The sequence below is a fragment of the Clavelina lepadiformis genome, chromosome 3 (assembly GCF_947623445.1).
Source record: "Clavelina lepadiformis chromosome 3, kaClaLepa1.1, whole genome shotgun sequence".
NCBI lineage: Eukaryota > Metazoa > Chordata > Ascidiacea > Aplousobranchia > Clavelinidae > Clavelina > Clavelina lepadiformis.
The window spans coordinates 20,670,412-20,694,165 of NC_135242.1; the positions used below are offsets into that span (position 1 = coordinate 20,670,412).

At 36.9% G+C, this 23,754-nt stretch overlaps 2 protein-coding genes across 2 annotated transcripts; one reads left to right on the top strand and one right to left on the bottom strand.

Moving 5' to 3' along the window:
* Positions 1 to 1,960: 1,960 nt before the first annotated feature.
* On the top strand, positions 1,961 to 12,499 carry LOC143450829 (uncharacterized). The gene is made up of 8 exons (XM_076951549.1): positions 1,961 to 2,116; positions 7,857 to 7,953; positions 8,133 to 8,218; positions 8,376 to 8,528; positions 8,954 to 9,076; positions 9,365 to 9,460; positions 10,348 to 10,431; positions 10,635 to 12,499. Exons 1-8 carry the CDS (start codon positions 2,021 to 2,023, stop codon positions 10,836 to 10,838), a joined length of 939 nt encoding a protein of 312 aa, XP_076807664.1. The 5' UTR covers positions 1,961 to 2,020; the 3' UTR covers positions 10,839 to 12,499.
* Positions 12,500 to 13,207: 708 nt separating this feature from the next.
* LOC143450828 (uncharacterized) lies at positions 13,208 to 23,103 on the bottom strand. The gene is made up of 18 exons (XM_076951548.1): positions 22,909 to 23,103; positions 22,503 to 22,628; positions 19,326 to 22,355; positions 19,070 to 19,184; positions 18,708 to 18,877; positions 18,399 to 18,548; positions 18,124 to 18,288; positions 17,934 to 18,038; positions 17,256 to 17,432; positions 16,659 to 16,823; positions 16,337 to 16,453; positions 16,052 to 16,191; positions 15,758 to 15,934; positions 15,390 to 15,622; positions 15,032 to 15,211; positions 14,725 to 14,918; positions 14,312 to 14,474; positions 13,208 to 14,036 (listed from the first exon to the last, which is right to left on the bottom strand). The coding sequence occupies exons 1-18, from the start codon at positions 22,957 to 22,959 to the stop codon at positions 13,966 to 13,968; spliced, it is 5,529 nt and encodes a 1,842-aa protein (XP_076807663.1). The 5' UTR covers positions 22,960 to 23,103; the 3' UTR covers positions 13,208 to 13,965.
* Between the last annotated feature and the right edge of the window lie 651 nt (positions 23,104 to 23,754).

A 23,754-nucleotide genomic window follows, 5' to 3' on the forward strand; every position in this document is an offset into this window, starting at 1 on the left:
TAACAGTTAATGGTATTTAGCCTACTGTCCCGATAACGGATATTTCTGTTTTAGCTCCTGTGCTATATATGTATAGAACCGTAAGTGTACGGCAACCTTTCTCCTAACTTTCACAGTAAAGGAAACTATGAGTTTTGTTTTGACAATGACAACACATGTATAAGAAAAATTCACAAAGTCTTCAGGACTTTGAAACTGCCCAGCAGTTCTTAAGGTGCCAAGCGCCTACGAAAATATCAACGCCTGGAGCTGAAAGTTAATTTGCAATTTTACGGTCACATTTCAGTTGCTTTGCGTGATGTTTGTGCTATAACACTGTAGAAGGAATTCTTTCTAGCAATCTGCGACTTGAAGAGAATAGTGGACAAAGGTTCAAATTACAGGGGTCAAGTCAATCATCCTACGGGGTTATAAGCTGCCAGTAACTGCAAACAAAGGAATTTTTGCTAAAAAGATAAAACGATACGTTAATAACTCATTTGTTATACCCGGTTAACCGATTTATTCGGACATCGCATAGGTAAAGTTGCTTCAGTCAACAGGTTATGACTATGAGTTAAGAAGCGATATCTGATTACTTTAACCCTAGTTAGAGTTACCACGTTGAATAAAAAAAAAGAAATCCTCTTGCTTTGAACTTAGGTTGACCAACGAGTAATCCAATATTGAAGCAGTAAAAACTATAAGTTGCACGTTATAGCAACTATTGGTAACCTTGTTACAGTTGGCATAATAATATAACCAGTCTTTTTCATAATGGCTTTAATGCCGATTCTAATTTTGGACGTTCTATGACGTAATTAAAGATGGAAAATTTGAAGTGTTACAATTCATCCATCTTACAGTTGTTCCAGGTTTTTCACAATATATTCTAGGAAACAAAATTTTAAATACCAGGCAGATGCAAAGAAAAAGTAAGACAATTTATACAGTAGTGTGTTTCTGTAACAGTATTTTCCTGTAGTCGTGCTCATTTCATTCTACCGCGAGAGGACGCTCAAGGTGAAGGTACAGCTGCTAAATCTCTGGTGCCTTTTTTCTGATGCAAATTAGCGCAGAACCAGAAGGCTTCAATGCTGGTTGATTAGTGAGGTGCTGTGGTGAATGCGGTCGCAGTGTGCTGGCCTTGGGCATTGCATATGTCACGTAAGAGTGTTGAGATAAGACGTGCTACCGATAACAGAAAAGATTAAGATCTTGTACAGGAAAGCGCCAGATTAGAAACATTGTTTTCTTAACTTTCAAATTATTCTTTAAAGTTGAGTTTTGTTAAGGCATGATAATGTTTTTGTAGAGAGCTCCATGGCAAGGCCATCGTTTCAGACGTTTCACCATTTCTGATGTGGAATCAAAGGTTAAGTTATCACTATAGAAGTATAATAAAGTAGAGATAACATTATATTGATGACAGTGGCAATTACTTAACCCAGAATATCTCAGCATTATAGTAAGTTGGTAAAGTTGTTCAGTTATTTTCATCATATATCCGCCCTAGGTCAACTATTTAACTCCTATCTCTTTGGTGACGTCAATTTAAGACAAACAGAGCTTTATTTGCTCATCAAGTCCCACCGCGTAGCTCTGGCTACATTGTCAGATTGTTGACAGGCAGAACTTATCAGAGAAACAGCGCACAAAACAAAGATTAACCTTCTTGTAGAGTCGGTAAACGTTATAAACAGCAGAGAAAATTGACGCTATAAACGCAGTATTTATGAAAGCAGAAAGGCTAGAAGAGTTTACTACAGTTGTTCAAGCTTCTAGCTGGCTGGTGACCATGCGTCATTTTACATCACAGAGGTGGCATTTTTGAGTCATAGTAAACAGGAGGGTGCACAACTTCTCAGGCTAGACGTGAGGAAACACAACCCCCAGTGTCTTACGCAGTATTACTTATTATGACGTCACGTTTTGCCCCAATCAGTGGCGGTCAGTAGACAATGATGCGTATTGAGCACGTGATCCTTTTACTATAAAGACGTTGTTCGATCACAGGGAATCTTATACTTAAAATAGGAAAATGAAATTAAAATGTAAAGCAACACATTTTTTCTTCTGTTTTCATCCAAAGTTTGACACAGGAACCTGGAGCATTGCGATTGCATTCGCTTGCGCGGTAAGTTGTTATTGTTACGTCATACCGGTATTGGTAGGTAATTAAATAATTTTTTCTGTATTTCATAAGACCATGAAAAACAACTGATTGAAGTTTTGAAATTTCCAAAATGTACTTTTTGGTTGTACGTTGCATTTTTTGCTTAGTTGGTAACGATTGAGTCAAAGGGCATTTCTACACAGCATGTAACTGCTCATGGCTGCTTTTCAATCCGACTCGACTCGATATCCAGCTGTGGTGCAATTTTAACTGTGTCAGTTCGCCGTTCCATATCGCTGAATTTCATCGTGTAGTGCAGATACGTCACAGATCTGCAATTTAGGTCACCAGTAGCGTCACAGATGTGATTGCCAGAGAAAAACCTCACAGTTTGTAGAAACGTCTTTGTCCAGAGCAAAAGAAAATCGTTCTTTCTCATGAATGTTTCCAATTTTCCATATCATTAAGCGCTTCAGTGGAAGATGGTAATTTCGAAATGCCACAGTAAAGACGCCAATTACCTGAACAGTAGCAGATTTATTGCCGAGTTAATTTATATTTTTTAGAAAATAGCGTCGGACAACCCACACCGATATCGATTGTTTGGACAGACGTAACTTATAAAGTGCCCTTTACCTTTACGACATTTTCCAACGTCACTTGTGGCTTAGTTCTGCAAAATGCTGCCTTTCATTTCGTTTGTATTTTGCCGATAAATAAAGTTGGTGGCCTGGCGGCAAATACAATGCAAGGTTATTCGAGAAGGCTTGCCACTCGCTGCCGGCGTGAAACAGTATTTAAAGAAAGATCACCCGCTAACCTTTGGACTATTTTTATACCTTTTGCTTTAGTGATGTGTTTGTATTAGATCAGTTATTGACATTTGCGGCGTATAAGATGTATCAATCATCAACATATTGTCCGGGTGGTTTGTTATAGAAAACATAAATCTGTATTTAGGCTGCCGCTACGTCATTTTAAACTATCCGCTGAGCGTATAAAGAATTAAATTAACCTCCTTCTGAAGCGGTTGATTGTTGGAACGGCTGTAAAAGTTTGCACATAAAACAGCTTAAGTTCTATTCCGTGGTTAAGACAGTAGACATAAAATGTTAGCAAGGCCGGACAAATTACTTTAGAGCTCACATGCTGTAGTTTTATTATGTCAAATCCCAAATGAATTCCAGTGTTTAATTTGATGCGTAGGGTATCGGCGTGCGACATGACACTAGACACTCCAGTCAACGAACGAAATGTAACTCTACACCACAACCTACCTATAATCTTTCCAGAAGAGTTATTTGGCTTTCTGTGTTTCAGTATTGCTGGTTAAAGGACACCATAATTCCCAACTCGATGTAATCCTAAGAACGAATACCGAACATTGTAACCGCTCTAAATGTTCACATTTTGTCAACGTTGCACAGATGCTCCAGATAGCATTCGAAATGTTCAATAATAATTTAATAGACCGTACATACCGTACTGAAAACGTACACAATATGAACACATTTTGATTTTCACGTCGTTGTTAGGTCTACTTATTCGTAATGTGATTGCATGCGTGACGCTATAATAAACAGTCCCTGTCCCTGTAACATCATTTTTGTTAATTACTGACTATCTGTGTGTAGTCTCTGCAGATTAATCGTTCACAACTGCCAGGTTGCGTTGGCAGAATGCTTAATGATTCAGTTGTTAGGCAATAGCAGTCATAGTAAAAGTATTTTGGTACAATCTACTCTAACATATGTAACACTAATAAAGGATAAACATGTATGCTGATCGCCCTTCGTTTTCGTTTAATTGTTAAAAGCGGGTATAGTTTCATTGCTTGACGACGGTCGCTTTATGAAGTGTGTTTAAGTGTTGAAGTTACGCTCCGATGACCTAAAAGTTGAAGTACCCTCAAGCAAAATAACCCATAAAACAAAGAATTGGTAAACGTGTTTCTTTGCTGCAGGCCGATACATATGTTATTGAATTGCCTTGTGTCGATATTATACACGCTATACTGTACTACTTTGGGTGGAAAGTTTGGTTTGCGCCAAATGTTCCTGCTGATAACTTCGTTGCGTTTTCAAACGGGTTTCTTTGTAAAAGGACCAGTCGAGACGCTATATAGCGGTGTTTCATGACGTATATAGCGGATGGTTTTGCGGTGAAACCTCTTTTCCAAGCACATTACCCTTTCAAATATGTATTTGTAGGCGCCCGATTTCACCAGGATATATATTCTTTGGAGTGTGCGTGTATAGGGTAATGTACTTGGAAAAGAGGTTTCACCGCAAAACCATCCGCTATATACGTCATAAAACACCTCTATATAGCGTCTCGATTGGTCCTTTTACAAAGAAAACCGTTTGTTCAAGCAGAGAAATTTGTGAGTTTTATCTTAGCAAACGTCCGCCACTAAAACAACACATCGATCCTCCTGCGAAGAACGCAGACTGTATCGTCATAATGTATAATTATGATGTGACAAAATCTGTACTAAAGCACTTCGCGTCTTGGACAGTATTGGTACGAAAGATTTGAACTTTAAACCGCTCGCTTGGTCGCTTGATTGATATTTCGTTATTGAAATTGTCAATTTATTTAGATTCATTTGGGGTAAATAGGCTCATGCGTTTTGAATAGCAATATTTTTCGATCTATTTGTTATCGTTTTTTTAAGAAAAGTTTCCAGGTTCACAAAAAAGCGTTTTTACTAATAATTATTAATATCAAGCATTTTGTCCTATAATATTTACAGTGGAAATTTTTCCTTCGCTTATACGCATACATAATAATTAGTTCTTTTATGGTAATAATTTCACCCAACATTTACACAACTTGCTCGGGTGCGGATGATTTGATTTATTTCCAGGGTAAAATCGGGTAAATCCGATACGAATCCTGTTCAAATTTGCCAGACCGTAAAATTTCTTCAGATTTTGGTCGAAGAAAAATGCTTGTAACTGTTGAAAGATGTTTAAGCCGACTTTAAAGTTTTAAAGCGCCAAATTTTGTACTTTGATTTTTTCACGTGGGTTATTGTTGGGAAATTATCTAGTTATTAATTATTTAATGGTGACTAACGAGTTCGCATTAATGATAACGCGATCTTAAAATCAAAAGTCTGCTTTTCAAAACACCGTTTTTTTTTCAAGATTAACCCAAAAACCATTATAGCTCTTCTTACAGTTTTTCCGTTTTAACTTGGATTGAAAAACGCGCGCACTTCATGTTACTACGTCACAATACCTTTACAAAAGAATTTGCAATCGTGACAATGGACGCTTCTGTTAACAAAGGCACTGAAAACAGTGATTTACGGCGGGACAAAAACTTACACCATAACATGACGTCGCTATTTTGGACGGGAAGAACATGCGCAATAAACAAATTTTCATTCCGCTTTTGCCAGTCTCTCACAGGTTGTCTTCTTACACAAAGCATCCGGTAATTAGCGGTTAAAAGCTTTGAAGAAAACGGAAACTGATTTCCTCCTTGGCAAAAATTACTCTGAAATCTATGTTGTAGCAGACGTTGGAAAAATCCCATTGAAACAAAAAGCGTGATGTACAGCAAATAGGTCACGAATCAAACCGCACCGTTCCATTTTTAAAGTCGATGTATATTTTTGACACAATCTGTGAATTTCTGACGTAATATGTCGCGCATATCGATCCCTGGCCCTGATTGACGATATGACACGATGCATTGGCCTCGTAATATTACATTTCTTGTTCGAATTTTTATTTTTGGCTCTTGCTGATTGGGCTTGTCTTGTTGTGAAGCAGGTTTCGTTTCGGCACCATCGTCGTTTGTTACGTAATAATAGCCTCTGAACGTGACTGGACGGAACCCAAAAGCAATAATTTTCGCTTTTACAATGAAATGATCTGGCACGTAATTAGAAACTTCCATGTCGTGATTCTGTTCTATAAATAGTTAAAAAAACTACCGATGTATAATTATATTGCTGGAAAATAGCCACTAGCGATACGTGTGTTTACGATCCATGGTCACTTTGAAAAGCATTTCCCCAACGTCACAATATAAGGTTTTACGTGTATGACGTCATAAAACGGATAGATTGGCAGATGTTTCAATCAAATGATCAAAACCCGTTGCATTCGATCGGCCACGATGGACAAAATTAAACAAGAGAAGTCGGTAGTACGTCACAAATGAATCGAGCTTCTTCGACATGCTTTCTCAAACTTATTCGAACGTTGTCAGACTAACTTTTCTAATTTTGTCAAAATATTGTATGTCGTCGCTGAGACATGTTTAATCCGGCTGAGGTCCATTATTTGGCGAGTCACACTGTAAATTCTGTTGACTTTTTGTGAGTTTTAGTTTTATCCTTTGTTAGATCACTGACGTCACAATACGAATGTAAATAAAAGTTAAATGCATCCCTTTCATAGACATCGATCCTATTATAGGAACTTTTCTACAAAACTAAATTTTTGTTTAAACAGTCGAAAGGTTAAAACAGTTTCAACTCCGGGCTAAAAACTTTAATAAACAGCATTCAGAAAGCTTTAATTTACATCAAGTAAACATTGTAAAGTGGTAACGTGATGCTTAAAATTGGTCTTCGAAAAGTTAAAACTATTTCGTATGCCGAAAAAGCGCCTTGTCTAAATGAGAAACCAAGCCAAAAAAATTTCGTTACATCACGAGGCGTTTACGTGTTTTACACAACGCGAAATGCTTAGTTAATAAGTAACTTTACACCCAACAATTCTTGCTGGTAATACTGTAGGTCTACCACTTGGTGTAAGTCGGTCATAAAACCAGCTTCTTACTTGTGTTTCTTGTCAAGTGTTTTGTCGTTTAAGGTGTTAGCTCACCATATTGTGGCACAGTTTTTATGAAATCCATTCTAATTAAATTTTTTTCTGTTAAATTATGCAGGATATCGATTCTAAGCGATCCCAGGTACCTTGTCATGTGCCTTTCATGTTTCATCATAAATTACCATTCTGTCGTCATAATAAGACGAATGATAACAATTTTTCTTTTGTTGAGTAATCACTGTTCAAACTTCTTTTGTTTTGTAACTATGGGCAGCCAATAAGTGTTGTCGTCTCACGTGATGTGACGTCGTATGTTATAATCAGGTGTTTGTGACGACACCGATATCGTACGATATGCGAGCCATCTCTAAAACCAACAAGGAGTGATTGAACGTTTCACAAGGACAAAACTTCATAACCTTAATCATGAACACTTTGTTAAAATATTCGTTTACCGCCGTTTTAAGTACGCACCGCGGCATAATTATGAATTGAGTTGTTTCGTTGCTAACGCAAGCCGTAAAAAAAGCAACAAACAACAAATTGGCAACTGTGTGAAACCAAATGCAGTAATACACGCACCACTGCAATTGCTAAACCGCTCATAGTTTACAAAACACAGTAATCTAAACCAAACCGAGAAACTAGACATGAATTTATATCAGACTTGGCAATTTTTGGTTTGGCTACAACTTAAAAGTGATTTTCTCCTAAATATACCCCCACCCCCTACGAAACAGATTTTTTCCTAGAATTTTAAGGAGACCACTTTCAGCCGATATACGATGACGCAATCTGCTTTTCTCGTTTACGTAATCTGAGGTACAAATCTAGAGCGTTTGTCATTATGACGTCAAACTGTTTGTTATCAGATCCACTATTACTCTTTGGCATCAGCTAGTGGTCGAAGTTGTTTATCATAAACACTTCTTTATTCTCACGTATCAATTTTATGTTATCGATTTCAGGTTTTGTTTGCTGCCATGTTCACATTGACGTTGTCATATTCTGCCCCAAAATGTGCCTGCCCACAAATTTGGGAACACATTGACGTTTTGCCGACGGGTAAGTCATCTAAAATAACTTGCTCTTAGCATTTGCTAACGTTAAATTTTAAATGGTTTTAGGCTAATGAGAATTATAGTTTGAACATTCAGTTGTTATTTCCCATGCAAATTCGTTTTTGATATTCAATACGTTAACTGAACTGAAGCCTTTTCTAAATTCTGTTTTTTGTTTTTCAGCATTTAAAGTGATTTATGTTCTACTTCTGTTATATTTTACTGCCCTACTGGTTGCGTGCGTTTTAACCATTTATGGGACATTTAAGGTGAGTTTAACGACCGTTATTCAGTCGTGAAACATAAACTTATTAAAATTTATTCATTCCAATAGCTATTGCTGCTTGTAACGTTAGGTCAGACCTAAGAGCCTGCATACCTTTGTTGCCGCGATTGCGATAACGGTATGTTGATATTTTTCGACAGGCGCAATACAAGAAACTCCCAATGTTCATTATAATGATGATATTCACCGAACTGGCTTTTATTGGAATTTCCATCTTCGTATTCGTGCAGTTGGCTCATATCGAAGAATATCTCTTGTTTGACAACGATACTTACTGGAATATGGCCAGGATGGTATATGATGTTGATTTATTATTTATTTTTCCTTTATACGACTCTGCTTTAATAGATTAGTGTTCTTAGATTGCAATGCTAACATCTTGTATTGTTTCAATAACAATATTACCAACACTCACCTAGTTATTAGTAGTTATTGGTTTGCTAACAAGTTGTTTAACTTGTTTTAACTCACGTTGTTTATCCGACCAGCACATGCTTGGCGCTGAGATCTAATCACATACAGTCATACCCATGGCAAAAATATGGAAAGCAAAACACAGCTTACGTCTTGATATGGGGCTGTGCGGCATTATTGCACCATTTTGATCAATGTTTAAATCGGTTAAAGGGCGTTTACTCATCATAAATTAGAAAATTATTCCTCTGTGAATCCTAAACAAACCTCACCTATGCTACGTTAAAAATAGCACATTGTCTAGGTATTGAAAGACGACCTGATGAATAGCGTCGAAAAGATGATGGATTTGATGAGTGAGTTGCTCAAACAATTGCTTGACATTGACATGTCTGAAAGTCTCAATCTGGATATGCTTATGGATGCTGTATGTGTTTCACTAATTTTTCAGTAAAGTTCGTTTAGTTTTCTTAGCGTTTAATTCATATGTGTTGTGAATTTTAATAACACAGCCAATCTTTCCCGCTGTTCTTTGAAATTGATTTGTGTGAGTGGCGATATTAACATAATTAAAACTTACCGTTATATCGCATTATATTATTATACCGTACTGTTATCGTCTTTTACATGGCCATATCATTTTCTTACAAGTACGTCATGAGGTTAGACTCAATTTTGATACATGGTACTTACCGACTACTTTTCATATGCGCAGGCTTTGAAAGACGAAGTGCTGGTTGTACTGGGAGGAATGAAAAGACTTATGTACATGTCAGCTGTCTTGTTGCTTTTGGGAATTAACACGTTCTTCGTAAGTTCAATTAATTTTTATAGCAGAAATATTTCATAAATTTTGATGACTCTCTGAAGTAAATTCTTATGCGATTACCTAAAGCACCCAATCCCGTAAACACCCAGTTAAACGTTATTGTGGTCATTGTAACTATGACTTTCAGGTTTTGAAATTTAAATAACGTTATCAAAGTATATCTGAAAGGAATAAAAAAATGCCATATGTAAGGAAACTGAAGCAAGTTGACTTGTGCTGTGCTGATATTAATCAAGTATAGACGACCTTGCTGTAAAGCAAATACAATTAGTTCGTTTCTCTGCTGTTACGACAATTTTGTGATATTGCCATTAAACGTGTGTAACCCCGTCCAAGGTCCTGTAGACACAACACACTGTTACGCTCTAGTAACCCGCTTTTTCATGCAAGAAGAAATGCGGTATCGAATGACCTGTATAACGTGAGTCTCTTAACGTTTTTCTGTGTTTATTGACGGAAAACTTCGAGCTTGGTCATTTCCCCATGTCGGTCGACCTATATAAGCTTGCCAATAGTACAGTAGTTTGACACACTGTGGCCCCTATCTGTTGTAAAGTGTCTACGTAACATTACACAGCAACAAGCAACCAGGGTATAACACATTGAGACACCCTGCACAGCACCACACGATATGGTTGGCATTTCGGTTTCTATCAAATTAACCCATGTTCCATGTGTATCCTTGTTCATCCATGTTCCATGTGTATTTTCCCTTATAGGACACTTAGATACTGTAATTACCGAAGCGTTTTTCATCTACGTTTCGAAGCTTTCTTTCAATTTTAATTAATAACGATTTTATGCCTGGTGCGATCAGAATTGATCCCCCAGTGGTTCGTTTCATAACTTTTGTGTTCTCTGTGTTCCAGATTACGTCGGTGCTAGTGGTTGGATCGCATTATATGAGATTAAAGAATGGCCTGGTACGAACTTACACGGGGGTGCCTGGTCTGGTAAGTCTATTAACCATATAGATAAACGTGTCTGTGTTATTGATAAATTTCAAGCAAACGGAGAGATAAGATAATCGTTTTGATCTGGAGCGTCTTAATGACATTTCCACGTGGTTCAGACTTTGTTATTTAAAACGTAAGGACAACAAGTGACACATACGGGCTAGTCCTGCGTAGGATACAAAAGTTGTTTTTTCTTGCAGGTCATGTCAAAAGTGGTTTTGTCGAACTCTGCTAGGAGCACGGCATCTGATACTATGAGCGACGATTGTTCGGGAACTCCTTTGAAGGAGATAAGGCGACTTCGCTCCAAGGATTATAACAGCTCGACCCGGAGTTCAAAGAGGCTTTACAATCTGGAAAAATTAGACGTCGAAAATCACTTTCCTAAAGGAGACTTCTTATGATCGCTACGTGACATGATAAGCCAATTATCATATGAATTAGCACGCGATAAGCCGCTGTACACTGAACCTATCAGAAAGGTCCTAGCCCACTCACTGTCCTGCCGTGTTTGACCTGAAAATCCATGACATGCTTTTTCTCTATATTGCCTGTGTCATAGGTCACTAATTATTTTTACACATTCACTGGTACTACCGGGCTACAGCACTTACTGGGGCGGTGTGTTTCTTTAATTTTTGAAGGAATTGGTATTTTTTCCAGTGCCCGAGGAATTGCATCCACGCAAACTTTACATCCTCAAGCTACTAAAAGGCATTATGTTTTGATAACAAGTACTGCTAAACCGTATAAAGTAATAATTTTAACGAAACCGGTTAAAACTGGTTATCACACAACAAATTGTGTCCTTGGGTGCAACTACGCGTGGGTGTAAGACCGTGGTTGCCAATTTTACCTGCTAAATAGATATCTTATTTATTGTGTAGGCACGGTTCTGTTTTAAAACAAATCTAAAGTCGTACTAATTTTGTATCAGATTTTTTACTTCATAGATATTACACCATTATTACCACCTTGTATCCTAAAACGAACAACAATTTCGACGTAGTTTGACGTAACGATTTTCGTCATTTTTACAAAAGAATTGCTCCTTTATTACGTCTTCCCCACTTCTTGTATCTTTCGCTAGAGACGCATTGCTTTAATTTAACGTCGAAGTGCATTCGTACGCCCCCAGTGTTCTTATGTCTCTTCTGCAATCTTTATGCAAATGAAATGACAGCTGTTAGCTAGCTAGATGAAGTATTATTACGTCATACATATTTACGTAATTAAGGTTAATCCTGTTTTTCTTCGTTGTTGCTTGGTCCCAGTTATGTTGTCTGATGATCTTACAGACTGTGCCAAATTTACTGCAATTATTTTACTATTATTATTTCTTTTTGTGTAACAAGCGCGTTTTTGATACAACACGGTTGTATTTGTAGCTGTATGTGAAACTGCACGAAGGATGATTAATTCATCCTGTCGACTTGCCAACTGTTTGGTTAAAAGTTCTAAGTATATTTCGAGAAGCATTATTCGAGTATAAGATGCTCGTATGCTTTGTCATATGCGCGAGCAATGATTGTAAAAGCCGAGTAAGTTCTGTTATCACACCATCTTCGCTGTTATTACATTTAATTATTGTCATTGTGCCTTGTCCTAATGTACTTGGGGACGTTTCAATACGGACAGAAACTTTTCCGATGAATTATTTTATCAACGTAACAGAATTGATCCAGGCTTAAATGGAGTCTCTCTCAACGATTTCGTCTAAAATCTTAAAAACGATTTTAATTGATGTGGTCATTATGGAAATAGTTAAAACTGATATTGTTTCGTTGCAACAACTATTTGGCATCTTTTGTATTAACCAAAATCGAACATTTTTCACTCGGCAATTACCGCGCTTGCTTGCTTCAGCGAAGTCTTTATTGGCAAACCACGTAATTTGAATTATTTGTTACACTAAATCATAATCATTATTGACTGTTGTTAACCACTTTGTTTAATTTTGCTGTAAGTTTTTGTATGTTTGCTGTTTTTATGAAATACTGACACGGCCTAGCATTGTGCATCACCGAACGAGACGCTGCAATACAACACCAGTATGTTAACTCAACCGTTGCCGTGTGAAACCAAATGTTTTCAGGAAACGTTATCATAATAGCCTACCCTAGAGTCTAGACTCTAGACCAGGGGTGGGCAACATACGGCCCGCGACGGGATTTTGAGCGGCCCGCAGACTTTCCGGTCTTACATGATAATGTGGCCGCAGGCCGCATCCCTGTATTGCGTCACTGAATAAGTCCAAGTTTGCCAACCTGAGAAAGATGGCCATGAATCTACTTGCTCTGTTCGGGTCTACATACATTTATGAGCAAACATTTTCGACCATGAACATTAATAAGACAAAGCTGCGTTCCAATCTATTCAGCAATCCGGCCCGCCAAGTACTTCATTTTCTCATATCAGGCCCGCCGACCGAAGAAGTTGCCCGCCCCTGCTCTAGACTATGGCAGGTAGAACCCCGTCATTTCGCATCAAACTTTACGTTGAAGCAGTTTTACACAAAAAGAAAATTTACAGTTGCGAAGTGATCATTTTGAGCTTAGCAACATTCTTTTTAGTGCAAATTCTCACCACACGGGAAGGCCGAAGAACTTCAGCTACGTGTTTGTTCAATTTCCAGCTAACAAGTCAAGGGTACGAAAGCAATGGACTGTGGTTGTTGTGATAACCTTGCTATGGTATTCTACGATGCAAATAATTGAAGCCTTCGTTTGTTTAACTTTCACGACAATGCGCCGATGGTTGTCGGAATGCAATATCAATAATGAGAAATTTATTACGTCATACCTATAGTTGTAATACATCAAGAATAAAAGAAATGCACAAGCAATAAGATAAAAAATCTACTTTGCGAACAAGGATTGAAATCCTACATCTCCGGGAATTATCATAGTTGCCTACAACATTATAAGCTTACAATGAAAAAGGCAAGTTAATTAGCCCAAACAAGCTTAATGGCTTCGTTCAGTTAGAATGCAAAGATGCGCAAACATGTTTGGAGCAGATTTATCACCCGATAACACCCAATACACAAACAATGAAGATTAACTATGGACAGAGAAAGGTGTTTCTTTGTGAAAGAGTAAAGCACAGCAGTAAGAAAATTGCAGAATCGCGAAAGAAGCACCATAGAATTTCACAGCTACGGTGGCTGTTAACAAAGAATGAGATCACCATATTGCACACTGACGCATCGTCCAACTCGACCCTGGTGAAAAATGAAGACCATTTCAAGGAATAACGCTCCCTGATGGTTTTGGTATGTTAAACCAACGCCCTTGCTGTTGTGATTTGATATAAAGCGCTTGGAAAGCAAACAAAGCTAGCTCTGCCATTGTCTTTGTCATATTAAAAACATGGCGAAAAACATTACAACAGGATTCTATAACTGGATACGTCTAAGTAAGTGCATAAAAACTTGTATACGGAAAAATATTAAAATTTCTGCATATTCCATTCATTTCGGACACGTCGTGGTGACGTCCCATAATGATGTCGTGTCACGTCTTAATGACGTCACTGCATTCCTGACCACCGCTGGAGGTAGCTTGTCCAGCCCGATGAGCTTTCCTCCAAAGATTCCTCTCCTGAAATAACAATCAAAGGTCGTCAAAAGAAGTGATCATCATAAAACAAGATCTCGCAGAATGGGAATAAGGGCTCCTTAAAAGCAGAGTTAGCCAGTGAAAACTTGGACGAAATTATAAAAATTTCACTGGCACCTTGATTTCATAATCATGTATTATATAGGCAAGTTAAATGCTGCATGATTACTTAATTAACTTGCGCAAACCACGTATTCAACCTGTTGCTATCGCCACAGAGATGTCTTGTATAAAGCATACAAAGCGCACAAACTTACCAAGAGCAAGGGTATGGAGTGTCTTCTTCTCGTCCGGGTTTAACTTTAACATCATGTCAATGACTGGAACTAAATGGACGCGTTCGTCGCACGGTGGCAGTGTGACGAACTTATAAACGACGTTTTTCAAATATTCCATGTTAGATACTGACGTGTCGCGTTCCTGAAAAAACATGGGGTTGATTTTCACTTTAATTGACTTTCTTTAATCGTCAGAAGCTTTCCTTATGAATATTCAGCATTGACAGAATATCTTGATATGTTTAACATATTCTTCTGTTTACTTTGAGTTATTTTATTTATGCTTGCTTGGTTTACAACACTACATATGAAAGCCAGTTCCGATATGTTATTTCATATGACTTGGTTAATAAAACTGGGTTTTGGTTAAAATTGGTGAGAATTGGCGTCACCTGATTCTTTTCCAGCCTTCGAATTTCCTCTTTCAAGACTTTGTTTTGATCGGCCAATCGCAAAGCAGTCGATTCATTCTCTCTGGCGACCTCCGTGGTGTGTTCAAGCTGTTTCGACTGAGCAGTGAATTTTGTTTCGAGCTGTTTCAACAAGACTTCTGACGTCACACTTGCCGATTCTGACATTTCTGTGACTAAAAAAAAACGGAACACACATGTCTGGTAATTATTATCTTAGACTGAGAATGTCTCCAATTTTCATTATACAATACTACCCCGTAACATTGAAATCTAAGCTGCTACAAACCTGATTTGATCTGGGAGCTCTGCAGGAGTTGCTCGAACGAAACGACTGATGCCTGATCGGGATTTTCTTCCCCTTCACCTGCCTCCCGTGCCACCGAGCGATAATCAACATGAGCATCCGTGGAGTGGAGTCGTGGGAAGAATGGAGGAGTACTCACTGATGAGCGTTTTGGAGTAGAAGCTGGAAAGATATTTAGAGAATAACAGAAAGCTCTGGGATCCACTACCTACGCAAGACACTTTCTTCTTTTTAAAAACGTTCGGAAATGTAAAGCAAATATAAGCTACCAAGACAGATTTTAATTTTTCTTTGAAATAAACAAAAACTTGGAAACAAACCGTCTAAAAAAACTACAAACCAATTTTTTCGTCCATTTTTGCTTTCAGCTCATTTCGAACCCTGATTAGTTCATTTTCTTTGCATGCAAGTTCTTCCTTCAAGGAACCTACTTCCTTCTCATGTTCACTCTTTAAATTAGAAACTTCATTCGCTACCGATGTGGTGATGATGTCGTCCTGTTGTGCAAGTTTGCTTGTGACATCAGAATGCTGCTTTCGAAGTGTTGCCAGTTCTTGTTGAAGACTTTTAACTCTGAAAAATAAAAGCTTAATAATTAAGTACTAGTTAACATAATTACTAGCTACTAGTTGTTATAATAGTAGCAGTTTGCCGTTATTGGTACGATAACTTCATTAATAATAACAACTCTAACAAAATAATTGTTACCTCGATTTCCATCTTGTTTCACGCTCCAGCGCACTTTCGGAAGATTGTTGTTGTTGCCGCAGCAACCTGTCATAGTCGCCCTGCAGTAGATCGAGTTCGTTGTCGCGTGACGAAAGGATGTTTTGGATCTCGACAAGTTTCAGCTGCAATTGCTCTGTCTTTTGTCGCAAAGATATTCTGCATTCAAAAACATGAAAGTTATTAAAGATTATATATTAATAACTTACGTTCATAGTTTATTAAAATTATTTTATCATGATAGCTATTAATTATTATGTTATCATGATAACCTACAGTTCAGTGTCATCCGACTGCACATGCTGGTTTGAATCTTTCGATTTCTGCTGCTTGAGAACAGAATGCACACGGACTTTGTAATTTTCATAGTCTGATGCTAATGTATCTTTCTCATTCTTAAGTAGATCCGTTTCAGCCTACAAGAGATACAATAATAAATAAATGCCAAAAAAAAATAAAGTTATTGCTATTTACTAACTACTGTAACATCATTGTAAAAAGAAATATACATCAATCCACATTCCAAAAAAATTACCAGTTCACAGATGAAGTTCAAAGTACCTGCAAATTTTTCAGTTTTCTCTCATAATTTTCAGAATTGCGCTGATTTGATGTTTGAAGAAGAGCGATTTTATCCTGAAGAACTCTCTCTTCCGATGCTTTGGAAGAGAGATCAATCTGAGACAGACTTTTATGAGAGACGGTTTTATACAAAAAGGCCAGTTAAAAAGCTCCTTATACGCATTTTAAGTTATTATTTATCAAGTTATCATCAGTTGAATAACCATAGTAAATTCCACAACACAATGTTCAAGAAGTAATCAGCATATCCCAAAACATAGTTCATGAAGATGTTACATCAGCAACTGAACACACTGTTTACCTTATACTGTTCGTTCTGCTGTTGTAACTCTTCAAGCTGGTGATTTGCATCATCGAGTTGACCTCTGATCTTTTGATCTTCTTCAACGAGTCGACTAAGTTCATCACGGGTTGTGTCGAGCAGTTGCTTGGTATCAGTAATTCGTTCTTCTGCTTCCAACCGAAGCTGTACATGACAATCACACCAGATAAACGACTTATTTTATACTAGTTGTTGTAAAATCTTAACCAGATATACGTACTTGGTGTTCTATAAGTGCTAGCAAAACAAAAGAGCATGATATTAAAAGCCCGGCACTTTAGGGTTAATTTTTAGTTTTAATTTCTCTGCACAAGTTAACCCTGTAGTGCCATCCAATATCCTGCATTTTTATTTTACTATTAACAGATTATACTGGGTTAACACGGTTCAGCCACCATCATAAATGTTATTGTACGTCAATTTATGTTGCTGCGCAAGTCACACTATTCAATTTTAGATCAAGGTTGATTATTATCTGGCGATCTTGAATAAATTTAGCAGATGATTGGATGGCAATTCAACTAGTAGTGATTTACACATTGTAGTATCTGAAAAATATAACTTCATATAAAATACCTGCTCGGTGGTTCGTCTGTCTTCATAAAGCTCAGCAATTTTCTTCTCCAAACTTTCAGCCTTCACATCACCTTCTTGCACTAATACTTGGAATTCAGCAACTTGAGATTGAAGGTCGCATATCGTCTCCTCGTACTGTGCCATTTCTAATGACATCACATCGTGCTGCTTCATGTTCTGGACAGCATGAAATGGTAAACAGATTAAGCTGCTGTTAAACAAATTTTTAAGCAATTTTTTCATCAACATTTAACAACAGTATGTATAATAGTTCGGAAGTGCGACTGAATATCATGGACTCCATATTGGGTTACAGTGTTGTCTGCATGTGTCATGCCACTATTTGTCCTTTACAATCAGTCTGGTCGATAATTAATATGCTGATTATGTAGGATGAACTAGGATAAGGTGATTTTAATAGATGTTTCGTTATGTGACGTTAAACTAAGGCACAATGTTTTCATCAGACATAAATTGTTGTTTTTGTCAGCATTTGGACCAATAATAATTTAAATACGTGCATCAACAACTCTTATTGGAGATTATATAAATGGGATTTAAATACCGGCTAGAAAACACTCGGTTATTTATAACAAAATCCATGGCGATGTTTTTCCTTCACAGGCATTGCATAATAGCGTAATAATTAAACATGTAGCTTTTTATCATAATCAGTACCTTGTTCGCTTCCAGTAAAGAAGTCTGACTATCTGTGAGTTTTCTTTCATTATCTTCCAGTTTCTTTGTGAGAGAATGCAATTGGATCTTTGAAGCTTCAAGTTCCTGTTTATAACACGGTTTGAGTCTAATGAAAAAAACTATATAAAAGAATGATCTTTGTTTGTAAAAGATACAATCTGAACCCAACCTGCTTAACAACGTTTTTCTCTTTACTTAGACCGTCTTTCTCTTTTTCAAGTGATCCAATCCTTGCCTTTGATGTTGTGACGAGCCTTTCAGTGTCTGATTTACTCTTCCTCAGTGTCTCCATGTCTTCGTTAAGTGATGTTATTTTCCTCACAAGCTCCTCTTTCTAAGACGGATGAAGAAATTAAAAGATGATGAGTATAATACAAGTTGAATTGTCAAGCTACATTTGAATGAACGTTGGTAGGTGAGACATTTGAGTTTTTGTGACAAGACCTGTGAGGTAATGGCTGCCATCTGGTTGATGCCCTCCTCAAAATGTTTTTGCAGATTTTGTTTCTCATTTGTCACTTGATCTACTTTGTCTTGTAGTTTGTCACATTCAATCTGCATCATCTGAACATTGCTTGCCTGTGCTTGGCTTCCCTGTAAAATGATGTGTGATTCTGTCAATAATTGACAGCTGCATGTTGTAAACCAACATGGGTACCCATGACAAAGTTAGTTAGAATATTTTCGTTTGGGCCAAAACTAATATATATATCATAAATCTGCATATCTTAGGTATGTTTATGTAATATGTACCATTAGTTTAGATTCTGTATTAGCTAATTTCATATTTAGTTGAGCATTTTCTTCCTGGACAGTCTGTAGTTGTTGTTTGATGACATCTAGTTCTTTCTTAGCCTTCACAGCAATTATTTTTAGTTTGGAGCTGTATGTGTCCTTATCTTTGATGCTTTGTTGAAGTGTTTCTATATGTATAACAAACATGTGTAAGCTACCAAAATTGTAGGACTTAATACAGATGTGAATCGTGTGATATATAGACAAATTAGACATACTGGTTTGCATTACATTCTAAACAATGCTGCAGGCAGCACAGCATTCATTTACTCCAGATAGATATCAAGCTTAGAGAAAAACATGTTGCACACTGCAAATACCCATTTCCTTCTGTTGTTTTGTATTATTTCCAGGGGAGGATGACTCATTGTTTGTTACAATTGATGATTCTATCTGCTCTTTTAGTTCTTCACATTTTCTGGTTAAATTTTCATTCTGTAATAGAGTTAACCATTTAAGGTAAATAGCCTTAAACATTAATTTTAGAACTAAAATATATTATGTATAGTTTCATAGCAATGGTTACAAAACCAGCACATTGTTTTAAAAGTAGTCCAGATAGCATTAGCATGTTACCTCTTTTTGCAGATTTCCATTTTCTTTTTGAGTTTTCAAAAACTTGAAATTTTCTTCTTCTAATGTGGCAGTCAATTTTCCTATTTCAGCGATTTGTTTTTCATTTTGTAATTCTCCTTCCATGCACAATTGTTGGAGGCTTTTAATTTCATCATTAAGGGCATTGATCCTTGTGACATTTTCCTGGGTCATGGACTTTTCTGCAAAAAGACTATCCTTGGCTTCACCTAAAAGCTTAGTGAGTTCTTCAACCTTAACCTCAAGACCATTGAAATCAGTTTGTTTTTCGTTCAACAAAGCATTCGAATCAGCTAATTTGTTCTTTAATTCAACATTGTGAGATTGTTCGGCCTCATATTTGTAGTTTATATCTTCTAGCAAACTCTGTGCTGACTTCAGTTTGTCTTCCAAAGCAGTGAGTTGTTCCTTGTAACTGTTCATTGCTGCATTTTCCCCATTTCGACTGGATTTAACAAAATTCTCATGCTGCAGATTGACCTTATTTAAATCATCTTGCAGCAGCAGGATTCTGCTATGAAGTTCATTTCCTTCAGAAAGACGAGCTTCCAATTGGTTCATGAGATCTTGGACTTGCTGGTCATATTTTAATTGACACTGCGTCAATTGCTCCTTTGTCTTCATTAGGTTATTTTCTGTGGTTTGAAGAGATGATCTTGCATCATCCAGAGAATTTTCCAGTTGATTTTTGTCATTTTCCAAAACACAAATTTTATTAGTCAGCTCTTCACAAGTGGAAGAAAGCTCGCGCAGCTCTAACGTTAGTTTGTCAATTTTAGCGTTTGATGATAAATTCATTCCTTTAAATTCTGCTGCAGATTTAACAACAGTTTGAAGTTTCTCTTCTAAATCTGATGCTTTGCTGGCTTGCTCAGCATATTCTTTCAGTTGTGATTTCAAATTGGTGTTCTCCGTCTTCAGCAATTCAATAACGTCGCTGTTGCTATGGGGTAGATTTTCGACTTCTTTCTGGGCAGCGTTGGACTTGTCCCACATTTCAGTCTGAAGTTTTTTGATTTCAAGTTTAAGATTTTTGCATTGTTGCTGAGTGGATTCAGCCTCAGTTTGAAGTTCAGAGTTGGTGTTTTCCATCGCTGCCAATTTGGTTTCAAATTTTTCTTTCTCATTGTGATTTTGTTGCTTTAATTCAAAGCACTCTGACCTCACTTCATTAAGGCTCAACTGCAAATTAAACATTATCTGGGTGTACTCGGCATTCTCTTTCTTATGTGAGTTTAACTCTTCCAGCAAGCTATCACCAGAAGTTTGACATTTTTTCAAGGAACTAATTTCCTCCGTGAGTTGCTCACTCTTTGATTGGTACAAGCTTAATTCACTTTCCAGATTGGTAACTTTGTTCATCAGGTCATTCATGTTTGCTGACTTCTCATTTAGCTCTGAAGATAGTCTTTGGCTGTCATTTTTAAATGTATTCACTTCGTTCTCAAGGGATTTGCGTTCCAAGTTGAGTTGGGACATTTCTTCCTTTAAATTTTCTTCTTTCTTTTGCATTTCTGTGATCTTGGATTTGTAACCTTGACATTCTTCTGTAAGTTTTTGTATTTTGCTTTCAGATTCTTCTTTTAGTGTTTCATCTTGTGAGACACGTCGTACCATAGCTTCATCTTGATTGTTCAAGCTTTTCGTAAGCATCTCTACTTCTTCTTTAAGACTGTAGATGATGGCATTTGCTGAATCCAGAGCTGATTTAGCTCCACTGCATTCACTCTGCAAAGTACTAAGTGAAGCATTCTTTGCATTGATATCTTCCATCAAATCTCCAACAGTCTTTTTATTTTCTGAAACAACTTCTGCCCACCGTTCTTTATGGAAATGACTTTCCTTCAAAATATTCTGCTTATCCAGAGATATATCTTCAAGAGACTTTTTTAGAGCCGCATTTTCGGCTACAAGCTTCTTTAAGTTTTCCTTATGAACATTTATTTCATTACTCTGCTCATCCACGACTTTGGACAATCTATCTAATTCATCAGATGAAACATTTGTTTGTTGAAGTTCCAGCTCCGAAAGCTTCAAATTTAAATCATGCATTTTTGATTTTAAACTTTTAAGTTCCTCCTCAACGGCTTCCCTACACCTTGTTGACTCAGATAGTGTGTGTTCAAGCTCTTTTTCATGGCTAGACAGTTGTTTGTTACTTGTAGATAAAGTTTCATTTCTTTGCAGCAAATCTTCAAATTCTTGCTTCAGTTTTTCAAAATTTTCTTTGTGCATCTCCTTCATCTTGTTGATTTTATCATCTGCATCTTTCAGTTGAGTTTCTTTCGTTTGCAATGAGGTTTCTAATTCATCCTTTGTATCAGTCATAGACTCCAATTTTTCCTGCAAAGTAAAGCATCTTTCTTTCGCAGTGTCACATTCCAGTTGTTGAATATCTTTTTCCTCAATGGTTTGTGCGAATTCTCCTTTCAGCTTTTGATGAATCTCTTTAAATTTTAAGAGTTTTGCAGTCAAGGTTTGAACGGTTTTGTTTAACTCTGCAATTTTTTCACTGCTTTTATCATCACTAGACTTTTGTGTGCTTTTAAACATGTCCAAAGTTATTTTAAGAGCAGCCAACTCATTTCTGATTTCTTTGTTTTCTGTTTGCAAACTCTTGTTAGTTTCTTGCAGTTTTTCATCACTGGCAGTAATTTTTTTGATATGATCTTTAAGAGCAACAAGTTGCTGTGTTTTATCATGCAGTTGGTCAGTACTGTCTTGGCGTTCATTTTGTAGTTCAGCAAATTTTTCTTTTAACTCTTTTTGCATAACCTGAGATTCTTGGTTTGTTTTGAGCAAAGTCTCTTTTTCTTGTGAAGCACTGTTAAAGTCATTTTGCAAGTATTGCAAAGATGTGAGAAGGGTTTCTTGTTTCATTTTGATGCATTCTAACTCTTCAGTCAACGAACTGTTCAGCTGCTTTAATTTTGCCTCAGAATCTTTTAAGGATGTCAACTCTTGGGAAGAACCATTAAGTTTTGTCTCAGCATCAGACAAATTTAACTTTATCTGTAACAATTAAACAAAAATATTAACAGAAGTGACATCTATTTAAAAAAAAAAACAGTAAATAATCACAACAACTTTTTGTTACAAACAACATTTTTAGTCATCAAATCACATAATGCACTGAAACAGCCAATACAACATATTTACTTCATCATAATCAGACTTCTGTTTTAATTTCGCCTGGAGTTCATCGCATTTTGCTTTGAGTTTTTGCAAAAGAACCATCTGCTTTTTACTGTTCTTGATTAGTTCCTCCGGGGACATGTTTTCAAGCTGCAACAAAACAACGTGATAATTCATTAATAATTATTGGTGAAAGAATATAAAACGTTCAACTTCTAATTTTCAGAAATTCTGTCCATAACAGCAACTGGAAGTAAAACAGAGATTGCAGCAAGAGCAACAGTACACCACCGGTCTGATGTGCTGATAAAAACTTAATAATCCGTTTGCTCATACCAGCTGAATCCACTGTCATTACTCAAGTTTCAATTGTATTTGGTCTATAGTGCAAGATTCAGAGTTAAACACAAGTTACACAAGGCATCAATACCTTTCTAGGAGTTGAAGGTGCTGAACCCGAACCTTTCTTTGGAGTTTCCATGATGAAAAACTTGACTACAGGTTTCAAAAGTTGTATAACTTTTAAATGGACACAAAAAATACTTCAGCCCTTATTTCATTTGAAATCAGACATATCATACAGTGTCCAATTCTAAAAAAACGAAACCATCTGTTCAAATGTTGAATGTAAGAAATTTATTGCAACAATTAAATTAAGCTTGTGTTAAATCAGGGTCGCGACCCGCAAGGGGTCGCGTAACGAACTTCAGGGGTCGCAGAGCGTATACCAATTTTACACGAAGTACTGCATATACTACTTATCAATGCACTGCACTGCTTATTAATTTAAACGTGAAGGGTCACGGAAAACTTCGGAAGTTTGAAAGGGGTCGCGAGCAAAAAAGTTTGGGAAGCCCTGTGTTAAATGAAGCTAAAAGTATCTATTATATAATATTTATACTGTCTATACACAACATTAAATATATATGCTAGGGCAAGATTGCACAATCTTTTCGCTATTGCCAGCCGCATTACAGACTTTATTTACTAACAGCCGCCAGTAAGTCAAAGGTAATTTTTAACAATTGCATGTTTTAAAGAAATGGAATTTATGATTACGATTCATCATTTTTAGCACACTACACTAAACCAGCTTTTGATTCTTCGGATATCACTACTGTGGTCATATTCAGTCATTAGTGGCCCATATATTCAGTCTACAGCTCGCCTTGTGTTCATTATATTATACTTTGATGTCACAATCCACATTGTTACGCTTTGTGTTGTTTAGTGTAAAAGCAGCAGCTGGAGGGGCAAGTCTGCTTAACCTGTAATA